The 13,454-nt window shown below is 35.5% G+C and overlaps 1 protein-coding gene across 2 annotated transcripts in view; it reads left to right on the top strand.

The window, feature by feature from the left end:
• LOC138694479 (protein lifeguard 4-like) overlaps positions 1-12,574 on the top strand; it is a 492,919-nt gene extending 480,345 nt beyond the window's left edge. For both annotated transcript variants that reach the window (XM_069818248.1, XM_069818238.1), the window contains 3 exons: positions 1,193-1,344; positions 4,511-4,643; positions 7,393-12,574. In XM_069818248.1, the coding sequence (XP_069674349.1) occupies positions 1,193-1,344; positions 4,511-4,643; positions 7,393-7,512 (405 nt within the window). In that variant the 3' untranslated portion in view covers positions 7,513-12,574. The remainder of the gene's footprint in view (positions 1-1,192; positions 1,345-4,510; positions 4,644-7,392) is intronic.
• The last annotated feature ends 880 nt before the right edge of the window (positions 12,575-13,454 follow it).

Below are 13,454 nucleotides of genomic sequence, written 5' to 3'. Positions count from 1 at the left end.
TAAACTTAGAATTCAAAAATTAAATGCCCATAAAGAGAAACAACTTACTAAAAATAATATTTTGAGTATTCAAGTTTGATAGAATAAAAACGCCTTTTTCTCAGAAGTAATATTTTTGACTTAATGTGTTTCGAATAATTTCAAGGGAAAAATTGTTCCAGGGCCGGGTATTGATCCCGGGACCTTTGACTGAATGCACCAATGCTCTTACCAACTGAGCTACCCAATAACTTCACCCGAAACTGTCTTAACTTTTCCCTTTATGTCCACATAACTAGAGAGGGCTGACAAGATGCCAGAAACCCACATCAAGTGCACAAACCCTTTGTGACTTTAAATTGTGGTTTTGTGTTAATGTACCTACAGTAATATTGTTGTTGTTGTTGTTTTCTAATGCCAGGCATTTGACAATAAAGTCATTTGACCTCTTGCACTCCAATATTTTTCAACGATATTGTCATAGTTAGCCACTGACACACAGATTTTGAGATGTTCGCCTACAGTAATGTATATATTATATTAATTTCACAATCTTAACATTAAGAGCAACTGACTTCTGTATTTGTGGAGATCTAACATAGTGTACAATTTGGTGATCAACAAGATCTCCCAGCTAGGTCCAACGGACCCATCGACCAACAGCAGGTGTGGTCCTCCAAACATTCTGGGGGTTGTGTGTGAATGAAGTAGCCACCAAAACGTTAAAATATGGTGTTCACTTAAATCGGCTACAACTTGCCATTTAACTCCAAACTCAATCCCAAGGGAAAAAATGGAACTCTCTGCATCAAAATCCACAGTTAATTCCCGATTTACCACGAAAATCGTCTGTAGCTGCATTTAGATTGGCAACAGGCCATGATTGTTTGGCCAAACACCTGCATAGAATTGGAATATATCAGTCCCCTAACTGCCCATTGTGCAACTCAAACCAAGAAATGGATTCGGAACACCTCAAAATCTGTGCTTCAGTGGCTGGTCATGATAATATCTTTGAAAAATATTGGAGTGCAAGAGGTCAAATGACTTTATTGTCAAACGCCTGGCATTAGAAAACAACAACAACAATTTGGTATAAACATTTCCCTTGTGAGTTGTTCTATTATCTTTTATATTAAATAGTTCAATTTATAATAATCGAATTTATCATACATGCTGTAATATATTCTTAATATATTGTGTTTTCTTCCAGACTGTAATACAGGCATACTCAGTTGGAGTGATCTTGACTTTCTATGACCAGTACATTGTTCTGCAAGCTCTGTTCCTCACTGTCACGGTTGTACTTGGTTTGTCAGCATATACATTCCAAACGAAACGAGACTTCTCTTCATTTGGATTTGGGTAAGTTTGATAAGTACTGAATATTAGTCTCTGCAATACCAATTAAAACTGGATCCTTTCTTTTTATCGTATTTTGGAATGTTTATTGTATTACTGTCAGGTGCATACAGTAAAACGTCAAGGTGAAATGTGAATAAGGTGGAAACTTTTTGGATAGAATAGGCATTATGATATATGATCAGGATGACCAGATTTTTTAACTAAAAAGCTGGGACATTTCTTATATGCGAGATATCAAACACAAATTTTACCAACTAAAATTCAGGCTATTACAACTGCACATGATTTCTTTGAACTATGGATTTGTGATCTTATATTACCGGTTGTTCTTTATGGTTGTGAAACTTAGACTCTCACTTTGAGAGAGGAACATAGGTTAAGGGTGTTTAAGAATAAGGTGCTTAGGAAAATATTTGGGACTAAGAGGGATGAAGTTACAGGAGAATGGAGAAAGTTACGCAACACAGAACTGCACGCATTGTATTCATCACCTTACATAATTAGGAACATTAAATCCAGACGTGAACATTAAATCCAGACGTTTGAGATGGGCAGGGCATGTAGCATGTATGGGCGAATCCAGAAATGCATATAGATTGTTAGTTGGGAGGCCGGAGGGAAAAAGACCTTTAGGGAGGCCGAGACATAGATGGGGAGATAATATTAAAATGGATTTGAGGGAGGTGGGATATGATGATAGAGAATGAATTAATCTTGCTCAGGATAGGGACCAATGGCAGGCTTATGTGAGGGCGGCAATGAACCTCTGGGTTCCTTAAAAACCAGTAAGTAAGTATGGATTTGTGATCATATTTTCTGTTGAATTTGTATCCAACTGTAAAAGTCAGCACAAGAGCTTAAATGACTTTTAACAGTTAAAGTCGTTTTAACTAAATTTAGGAAAGCACAGTTCTTTTCATCAGTCCACTAAATGTTCATAAGGCTGAAAACACATCCAGTCTTGCATTGCCCCATGGAAGACGCAACAAAAGGTAAGCAAATAATAAAATATTATGCAAATTAACAGAGTTTTCTTTACACTTTTGTACCAACACAATCCCACCTGTCAGTCACATTTGTTTTTTTTCACATTCCATTCACTTAGGACCGTATTCATAAACGAGACTTTGGATGAAGACTTCTCAAAGTCGACTTTGGTAGTAAAGTTTAACTTTGTTAAAAGTCCTATTCATAGACAATACTTCTGAGACTTTGACTTTGACTTTTGACTTTGACAAGTCGAGATTTGACGATCTTGTTCCAATGTTGGCAATCAAAATCACTGCCTTCTAAACGAATTAAATTAATACCTGTAGATACCGGTAGTTGAAATAAAGTAGGCATTGCCACAATCAAAGCCATCTTTTGTGTCACAAATCAATGAAACAATTGAACATCGGTACATGTTAAGCAATTGTTAACCGTTCTTGCAGCCTTACATAAGAATAATATTATTCGAGGGCTTATTGTGAAACTAATGTAAGTCCAAAAATTGACATTTTTAATTCTTTACACCATCGATAATAATTTGTTCTTCTACCTGGCCACAAAAAATCGTACCTCAGTTCGAACAGTCTTGTATATAACACAATTCATAACTACAAAACATGATGGCATAGTTTATCTGAAATAGTATTGCCTGTTAAGAATTTTGTTGTGAATAAAACATCTATTGTAGTTATGTTAGTTTCACATTAAGCCCTGAAATTATTTCATTGTAAAATAATTTTGTTGTGAAGATATGGAAGATAAGATTCCACCAATGACAGACTATGAAAGAGACATATTATCCTGCTGACAGTTGGCAGAGTTATTCCCTGCATGTCTACAGAAACTACTTAAAATTATCTGAAATCAATATGCAGAAAACATTATTATGACGACCGCAAGGATTATAAATTAACTGCATTTCCGACTGTACAATCTATCCTCTATATAGAATTAAACAGTAAGAATCAATATTAAGCTATTAATCCTTACCTATAGTGTAAAATCGCGATGAAATAAGTTATTATTTATTGGTGAAATAGATAATCCTCTTTGATTATTCATCAGTGAAAGTTGAAACATGAGGATATTTAATACTGTCTGTTTATCAACTCTGTACCTTGATTTGAATTTATAATCTATAATAATTCGCTAAGGAACATGAGCAGCTTTAATAATCTCCTAGATGTCTTCAATATTCTCAGCAAATTCAGCCATTTCCCAAATATCAGTTATTTTCCTTTTGCCCACGAACGAAAGTCATAGTCAAAATCTAGAGTTTCGGCAACTCAAAGTAAAGTCATGATTGAAGTTTACTTTCCTCAAAGTGTCGACTGTGAATAGGAAAATGGTGACTTTGTACTTTCCAAAGTCAACTATGGTCCAAAGTCTCGTCTATGAATATGACCCTTAGATTAATATCTACAGTTTCTTTTAATTGAGTGAACTCGTAAACAATATCATTGGCATTTTCTGATAATGCTTTATAATATTTTATGCTCGACCATGCCGAAATGTAGTAATTATACACCTGGTAGCAGTCCTTTAATGCATGTCATTAAAGTACACCTACTCATTAAAGTACAGGTCTTCAGCCAATGACAAGTCAGCTTTGTACCGTTATATCGATTATTCTCGGATATGCAATCGACAGACATTTAGCGAAAAGTCACGGAGGCTGGAAATCCAATACTGTCGCAGAAGGTTATGTTCTGTTACTATAATAATTAGCGTTAATTGTAAATAATATTCAAATAAATTCAACTTGTCTACTCGTTTTTCAGTGTCTAATTTAATTTCAATGTTATATCAAAGTTAATATTTAGTTTACTCGGTAGGTTCTTATAGGCTATCAAGGTCAATATGGACATCTGTTCCTCGGAAAAAATCAATACTTTTGCGTCTGCTCACATCTCACAATTTACGAGGTATTGCTCGAGGTCAGTTAGATACAAATAAAATGAATAATTTCAAGTTAGAAATATTGTCGAGCATAAAAAGTCGTATGAAACTCGCCTATAATGGTAATTAAGAAGCTCGTATGAAAATTATGAAACTCGCCTGCGCTCGTTTCATAAACATCCATACTTGCTTCTTAATTACTATCATTATAGTCTCGTTGCATAATGTACTATTGGTGATAAAATGTAATTGTTGATGTACCATTTGTTTCTTACAGATTGTTCACTGTTTTGTGCTGCCTTTTGGCTGGATCCTTACTACAGTTGTTTGTGCAAAGCACTGTCCTAGAATTCGTGATCTCCTGGGCTGGTGCTGTTCTTTTCTGTTTCTTCATTATATTTGACACTCAGGTACAGTATCTTATTTCTTTTCTTCGAAAGTAATTACAATTTAATTATTGTGCCTTGATTTTAAACATTTTATGTCCACAGTCTTATGAGATGTTTAATGCCTGCATGCATCAATGTCGGTTGGTGTAACCACTGGCTAAAAATGCCACCAAACTCCTGGTTTGATGATCATTATTTAAGGAGTTAAAGCGATTTGAACCCTGAAGGTAAGAGTTCACTACATCGTATCACACTCCTCGTATGAATCGCACGCAATGGATATTTTAAGTGCAGTGCGTTCACTGTAACGGCTTCACCTCATCACCTCCCCCTATCAGCTGTGTAAAACATGACGTCGTACGATATTGACATTGCTGAAAAAAGAGGAGTTGAGGTTAGGTCTATTAATTACGTCTGTTAGCGAATAAGAATTTGTAATTGCTTCATGCGTCTTAATTGAAGAGGAAGAAACGAAAGAAATATTGGTTACATAATATATTTGCAAGAAACGACTTGATTACTGTAATGGAAATGCCTCAAATTATATAATTCTTCGCAATTTTCTACACGCGAAATAAGTTTTCCGTCTGCCATTTTGGCGCCACACTGAACGTGGCACAACATAATAGTAACAGTTCACCAATTAAAATTGATTTATTAAAGAAGGCCATGATTGCACACATCGGAAAAGTTGCCCATCCGAGAAACATTGACGGATTTGCCAAGAGGTGATGCGTCCGATACGATGTAGTGAACATGGTTACATAACAATTACAGCAAAGATAGTCTTTTTCCGATCCGTGCAATTCGTCCGATGCGTGTGATACGATGTAGTGAACACTTACCTTGAAAAAGTAGAAGCAAGCGGTTGAGAGCAGAATTAGAAGGAATCATTAAAAATAATGATAAGTGTGAGCTGTACGGGTTGAAGGTAAGTGCAAACAAGATGAAGACTAAGGTTATTGGAAGAAAAAATAAAGAAGGTAGACATGCGAATTCAAAATGATGCAGTGGAACAAGTAGACAGCTTCAAATACTTGGGGTTTACTATAAGCTGTAACATGAGCTGCTGCCAGAAAGTCGAAAGTAGGATAGCAATGTCAAAGGAAGCTTGAAAAGGAACATTTTCTGCGGTCCTTTGGAGAGAACCAGAAAAGAAACTAGTGACATTCTTTGTTCAAATGTGGCATTGTAAGGTCCAGAAACATGGACATTAGGGCAAAGTGAAGAGAAGCAACTGGAATCATTTTAAATGTGGCGTGATAAATGAACAGAAAAAATAAATGAAGCTGTGCTAGAAAGAGTGGGTGAAGCAAGAATAATGCTGAAACTGATTAGGAAGAGAGAAAGAAATTAACAGTCACTAGCTAAGAAGAAACTGCCTACTGAAGGATACACTGAAAGGAATGGTGAACAGGAGAAAAATTTGGAGCAAAAGAAGTTATCAGATGATAGACGACATTAAGATATATGGATCATATGAGGAGACAAAGAGGAAGGCAGAAAATAGGAAAGATTGGAGAAAGCTGGGTTTGCAGTGAGAGACCTGCTCTTGGACAGAGCACTATGAGTGAATTACATAATATTATGAGAAATTAGAGTCCTATTGTGGACAGGAGAGTCAACCTCTGAACAATTGCTATTGAAAAAGAGTTCAATATAAGGTGGGTATCGTACGAACATTTTTGTACATTTGAGGTTTATAACACGCATCTCATTCGACCCTTAACTTTTTCAGACTAAATTTATAATTCTGTACATAACCTTTTTCTGATTGAACGGGTTACATCAGCTTCTTGTCTGTGCGGATGACGTGAATATGTTAGGAGAAAATCCACAAACGATTAGGGGAAACGCGGAAATTCTAGTTGAAGCGAGTAAAGCGATTGGATTGGAAGTAAATCCCGAAAAGACTAAGTATATGATTATGTCTCGTGACCAGAATATAGTACGAAATGGAACTATAAAAATTGGAAATTTATCCTTCGAAGAGGTGGAAAAATTCAAATATCTTTGAGCAACAGTAACAAACATAAATGACACTTGGGAGGAAATTAAATGCAGAATAAATATGGGAAATGCCTGTTATTATTCGGTTAAGAAGCTTTTGTCATCTAGTCTTCTGTCAAAAAAATCTGAAAGTTAGAATTTATAAAACAGTTATATTACCGGTTGTTCTGTATGGTTGTGAAACTTGGACTCTCACTTTTAGAGAGGAACAGAGATTAAGGGTGTTTAAGAATAAGGTTCTTAGGAAAATATTTGGGGCTAATAGGGATGAAGTTACAGGAGAATGGAGAAAGTTACACAACACAGAGCTGCACGCATTGTATACTTCACCTGACATAATTAGGACCATAAAATCCAGATGTTTGAGATGGGCAGGACATGTAGCACGTATAGGCGAATTCAGAAATGCATATAGAGTGTTAGTTGGGAGGCCGGAGGGCAAAAGACATTTGGGGAGGCCGAGACGTAGATGGGAAGATAATATTAAAATGGATTTGAGGGAGGTGGGATATGATGATAGAGACTGGATTAATCTTGCTCAGGATAGGGACCAATGGCGGGCTTATGTGAGGGCGGCAATGAACCTCCGGGTTCCTTAAAAGCCAGTAAGTAACTAAGTACCTTTTTCTGAGTTCTAGTTTTTAGGCTTTCATTGGGATGTTTTGACTCAAAACACTCTGAAAATAAAATTATTTGAAAGGAATATTTGACATCTTACTATACATTTGACGTTTAAAATGGACTGTTTTATTTCTTGTAGATGATGATGGAGAAGTTATCACCAGAAGAGTACATCCTTGCAACTATCAACTTGTACCTGGATATCATCAACCTGTTTATCTACATTCTCAGGATCCTTGAAGCTACTAGGAGGCACTAGATAAATCTTCAGTCTAAATGCTAAGAAAAGTCTTAATATTTTTGCAAAGATATTTTCGTACATTTAACTTGCATATAGATACATATAAATTATAGTTACCTAATTTGAACATATACCTTTGCAAATCAAGCTTCAGATATATTTATGTTTGCCACGAGGTGTATATATGAGACTTTCGTAACAGATTATTCAGGCGTCAATATCTTGAAGTGTTTCAAAGACCAAAAATAATGAGATTTTCCGTAATTTCGAGATAGCGAAAATTTATTTTACCAGTGGTTACGAGTACAGTATTAATTAGTGATGGGACGAATTCTAAATTTTCTCGAATCTTTCGAATCCTTCATATAAGAATAATAATAAGAAAAAACGGGGAGGAAAAAACTTCTACTTAAAAGTTTTTAATTGAAGCAAAATTTGAAATCTCTGTTTAATGAAAAACAAATTTAACAATACAGTTTAAAAAATATACCCATATTCATTAAGAAGATTCAAATGAAATTTAGAAAATTAAATACGTAAATGCAACTCTTGAGTCTTGAGGTTGATTTTTAAGCGAGATGCTGCAGGAAATTGAGTAGAACTAAAAATTCTGAGTAGTGCTGGTAGTTCAATTGATAGACAACTTAAGTCATGTGCGCTTTGCAGCGTTTATATACTTTGTCATGAATTGTTACTGTTGCTAGAAATCTCCAAAACTATTTAGAGTTAAAGTTTCGAGAATTTTCGGTTTCTAGTTACTAGAAAGTTCCAAAAGATTCTGCTAGGTGGCATGCTGAAAACAATGTGACACCCTTGTCTGTGCCACAAGGTAATAGTGGTGTTCCATCCGAAATTGCAACAATCGCCATTTTTGTTCGTGAATGCTTCTATTGGACGACAACGTAGGTAAAACTAATCTTTTCAAAGTTTAAACATATTTTTTATGTTATGATTCGAAAGATTCTATTGACGGAAAAAGCGCAAAGATTCGAGCTTTCGAATCTTGAATTTTATTCAACATTCGTGAGATTTCGATGGTCTTAATATCCCATCCCTGGTATTAACGAAAATACTGTTGTCGTGCCATGGGATGGTAGAGAAATATTCTAGACAGAGCATGGGGAGGCCATTGATGTGATACCGATACTATGTGCACGTGCCATGGCTTCTGCCTTGCCCTGCCTAGAACATTTCTTTGCCTTCTCGTGACATGAGAACAGTAATGTTGTTATTTTTACTTGGAGAAAAATTAGTCTAGAAAACTATTGATTATTATATATTACCAGCACTGAATTTTAACTGTAATAATTACAGAATATAAAATTATGAATTCACTATTACATTTTAACACACAGTTGTAAATGAGTGCGAAAGTAAAATATACATTACAGCAATGTAACATACTCATTTAAAGATATATCTGTCATGTGATTCTGTCTTGCAATTTATTTCATCTAAATAAATTTGTAACATAACAGCAGTTCCGGTAACTACCATTTCATTACTTTGACTGCATAACTCTAGTTATACTAGTGACAGACTAGTCTCTAATCGCTGTTATTGAACTAATCACGATTATGGTTATAGTGTGTACACTTCCGATCACGATCAGGAGCTACCCCAATTGCAATCAGGATAATCCTATTTCTAGAACTTGCTAATCATGCTGACACACAACATAGTGGACGAAAATTTGGTTTCAAATGTACAGTTCTGTATACATTCAACTCTGCTTATAGTGAAACTCAGATATTTGATACATTATATTCGAGGTTCATTTATAACCGAAATGAGCCACTGGTGTAGCTCAGTCTGCTGATCCAGGGTCACGCTCGGGTATGGGTTCGATTCCCGCTGGGCTGATTACCTGGTTGGGTTTTACCGAGATTTTCCCCAACTGTAAGGCAAATGTCAGGTAATCTATGGCGAATTCTCGGCCTCATCTCGCCAAATACTATCTCACTATCACCATTCCCATTGATGCTAAATAACCTAGTAGTTGATACAGCGTCTTTAAATAACCAACTAAAAATAGTAACCGAAATGTCTTCCCTTGACCTAAATTGAGGATAGTGGTAACAGGCAAAGTAAAATAATGTACATATATGAGGCGTTGTGAATATTGGGGGCAAACTCGCAAAATAAAATCTTTGTCGATTTGCCCCTAATATCCGCATTGCCTCATATAATGAAATGCAAACAGTAATGATGTAAATTAAACATAAAACATCTAACACGTTTTTAACATGTAAAATCGTATTACAAACTGCAACAAACAATACATCGCAACAGCCAGTCCAGATTCGATTCTTGGCAGGATCAGAATTTTCGTGTAAAATTTGTACCTTGAGACTAGAAGAGATGGTGGTGCATAACTTCTAATCTCTAGATTGTGCACCAATATGCCTGGGCTAAATTCCAAATCTCTCCACAGTGCATATGAAGGGAAGACATGTCACTGTTGATAATGATTCGTCTGTCAGACGAGGACATTAAGCCTGGTGGCCCTCTTGGTTTTATTTGACAGGAGTAGGCAGTAGGCTATGTGCCGGGACTGGGTTTCCCCTTCTCCCTTCCTCATCTCCATGATCATCCTCACCTATTGCCTACACTACACTTAAACGGACACTTATACATACACTCATTCTACAGGGACATCACTTTATTTTTACTAACATTTTTAACATTAACCTAGCTATACTCGGAAACACTGTTAGCCCCCTTCTTTTACAGGAGTTTGGAGTTGCTAGTGCAATATGTAAACAAATCATTTTACTAGCTATAGGAGGAGAGAAAAGTAGTGTATCCATTTATGTTACAGGGAAATATAGTATTACGATTTTCAGTTTGGTCATTACAGTATTTTATTAAAAAACAGAAGAATAGTAACAATTTTTTTTTTCACAAACTCAAGTCTTCAGGCGGTTATATACATTATGTAATGTCTACTTTATTCAGCATATTACTAACCTAATTTATTCCTGAGAATTTTGTGAGCACTTCCGTAAGAAACCCCAATTTCTACAGCTAACTTCTTGACTGACTTATTAGGACCTCGCTGCATCCTTTCTTTAGCATCTTCTGTCACCTTTGTTGGCCATCTTACACTTTTCTTCCTTTCTGTACACTCTGTTGCTCTAAATTTATCTACCAGATTAATGACATTTCTTTGAAAATATTCTGTAATGATATAATCAGGAAATTGTGAAAAAAACTGTTGTTCACATTTGGTTATATTGCAATACCAGTTTCCATAATCGTCCTTCATACCTACAAACAGTAAAACAAAACTCTTGTTTAAATAATGCTGTTAAGTACCGTACCATATTGTAGGGTACCGTACTTTCGGTAACTCTAATCTTCACTTGTGCTCAGTCCACACAGATAAATTCAGTTATGCTACACACCATACTTGTGTGAAAATAAACTTCAATAATGTAAGCTCTTTCTCCTATAGAAAACGCAACATATTTCTGAAACACACTGTACTCTATACTGTTTATTTCACTGCTAGCAACAGCGGCAACAGTTTGTGTGACTGGCATTAGCAAGGACATTAGTGAAAGGGGTAGAAGTCAAGTACATTTAGAAACGCAGGTACAATAAAAATTGAAGTAAAAATAAAATGATGTCCCTGTAGTACGCTACATAACTCTCCACACAGATACACCATGCATAGCGTGGTCCACAGAAGTGGTGTGTAACTTGAAAATGGGTCACAGTCCTGCCATCTACCCGCAATATGCGGAACCTGAATCATGCAAGTGAAATGGGTAGGCATTAGATACACACACAATACACCTTAAAGTAACATCGAAAATATGAACTTCAATTATTGTTCATCTATGAAACAAGATCTAGTGTGTACACATATTTTCGATAATTGTGGCCAGAGCTAATCGCAATTAGAAACTAACCTCTCACTAGTATTACATAACACTTTCTGTCTCAAGAAATATAGAATGTGCATCGAGATAAAGATCTTCAAGTAATCTAATTTCAAGGATATAAAAGTACTGAACATTATGTTAATACATATTACGTCAGAGATTTGTGGCAAGATATCGAAATTCCCAGTAATTGACATTTGGCTTAAATGGTTTCTACTGTATTTGTAATTTTTCATAGTCTTTTTCTTACTTTAATGGCAAGTATTCGATCATAAATCAAAATGTAATTAATTAAAGAATAAATATTCCTCTACTGTGTCAGTATTAAATAAAATAAAAAGGAACATTTTACTGTCTGGAAGGACTAGCTTTCAGTACACTATTTATTAATGGTTTAAACCTCCCCTAGTCTGAAATTTTAAAAAGCTCTTTATAAAGTGATTATTTAAGCATTTAAACATTCAGTTTTACTAGATAAAATATTATTTTCGAATTATGATTAATATTTCACAACCCCCACATACCGTATTCACAATTATTTAATGATAAGCAATTTTTTTTTATGTATAACACGTTTTCAATCATTCATTGACAAGAACTGACTAATGTTTGTAGTTACCAAAGCTTGAACTGTGATGTTGCGTCTTGGAGATTGCATTGTTCAAAATCAGTGCATAGTATTAGAATTTCAACTTCTTTGTGTGAAACACTTAACACTGACACATTGGGAAATTTCAGATACTGAACATCGTTTGTTACATTCCTGAATCCGTTGTTTGGTTCACTCTTACCACTTTGTCATGAACTGTTTTTTGTGTACCCATTGAATGCATTATATATAAAAACACTGAAGATACTGATTTTTACTCAGAGCAATAGTAAAAATAAATATAAAGCATTTTTACTTTCTGATTTTGAACCATCTTCAACAATGAGGAATATTGGCGAGCAAGAGTGTTAATGGCTTTATTGCCAAGACTTTATGATTTTACGAAATATGAAGAGAAAGTAGGACTATTGTAGATCTGTTATTTTCTCTGTTTTGGAAATTTGTCTAAAATATTTATACTTACATTGCTTTCTGTATTAAAGTGTACAAAAATAAAACACTGTTGTAACTATAAAACAAAATCGTTATGAATAATTATATTTGTAAAGTAAGGAAATAAACAGGATATTCATGAAAATAATTGTTGATTGTTGATAATTTAATAATTATTATTAACTGTTAAGAGTAAATTTTTACTCACTCAGAGCTCATCAGATTTTGCTGTAGATGGAAATGTGATTTGTAGACTCAATTCCACGCGAATGTACTGTGTTTATAAGGCTGTACTCCTGTGAACAAGAGGATGAGGGGTTGTTGCCTTAGAACTCTACATACGGAAGGGTTTTCTGGGAAAATAGTCAAAATCAGCTGCTGCAGTGTGTATACTTTAATTGACTCTACATTGTTAGAAATTATAGTAATCGGGGTCTAGAAAGGGCACAGAACTCAAGATGATAGGATTAGTGATAAATTGTTACGTGCAGACCAAATTACTGAATATCTACAATGAAGAATTTCACGATCACTGTTGTTTTTTCTCTAGGGCCATGCTTTTCACTGTGTTACATCTGAATCCGTAGTATATTGGGCTTCTACTATGCTACTACTACCATCACCAACACCACCAGTACTTCTTTTTTATCTTCATCTATTTTTTATTTGTCCCGCGCTGTGATGTCGTGGTCTAAGGCATCCTGCCTAGGACTCGTGTTACGGAATGCGCGCTGGTTCGAATCCTCATGGGGGAAGAAATTTTCTCATAAAATTTCGGCCAGTGTATGGGACCGGTGCCCACCCAGCATCGTGATGCACTTGGGGAACTACGATAGGTAGCGAAATCCGGTTGCGAATACCAGCCATAACGGCTGGGGGGATCATCGTGGTAACCACACGATACCTCCATTCTGGTTGGATGATCGTCCACCTCTGCTTCGGCAGGTGGCTGGTCGGTCTAGGCTCTTCACGGGCTGTAGCGCCACGGATTATTATTATTTTTTATTCTGTCTTTCATTTCACTGTCT

This window comes from Periplaneta americana, chromosome 1 (assembly GCF_040183065.1).
Source record: "Periplaneta americana isolate PAMFEO1 chromosome 1, P.americana_PAMFEO1_priV1, whole genome shotgun sequence".
Taxonomy (NCBI): domain Eukaryota; kingdom Metazoa; phylum Arthropoda; class Insecta; order Blattodea; family Blattidae; genus Periplaneta; species Periplaneta americana.
The sequence above is the reverse complement of the archived record's forward strand: the minus strand, read 5'-3'. Positions and strand labels throughout refer to the sequence as shown.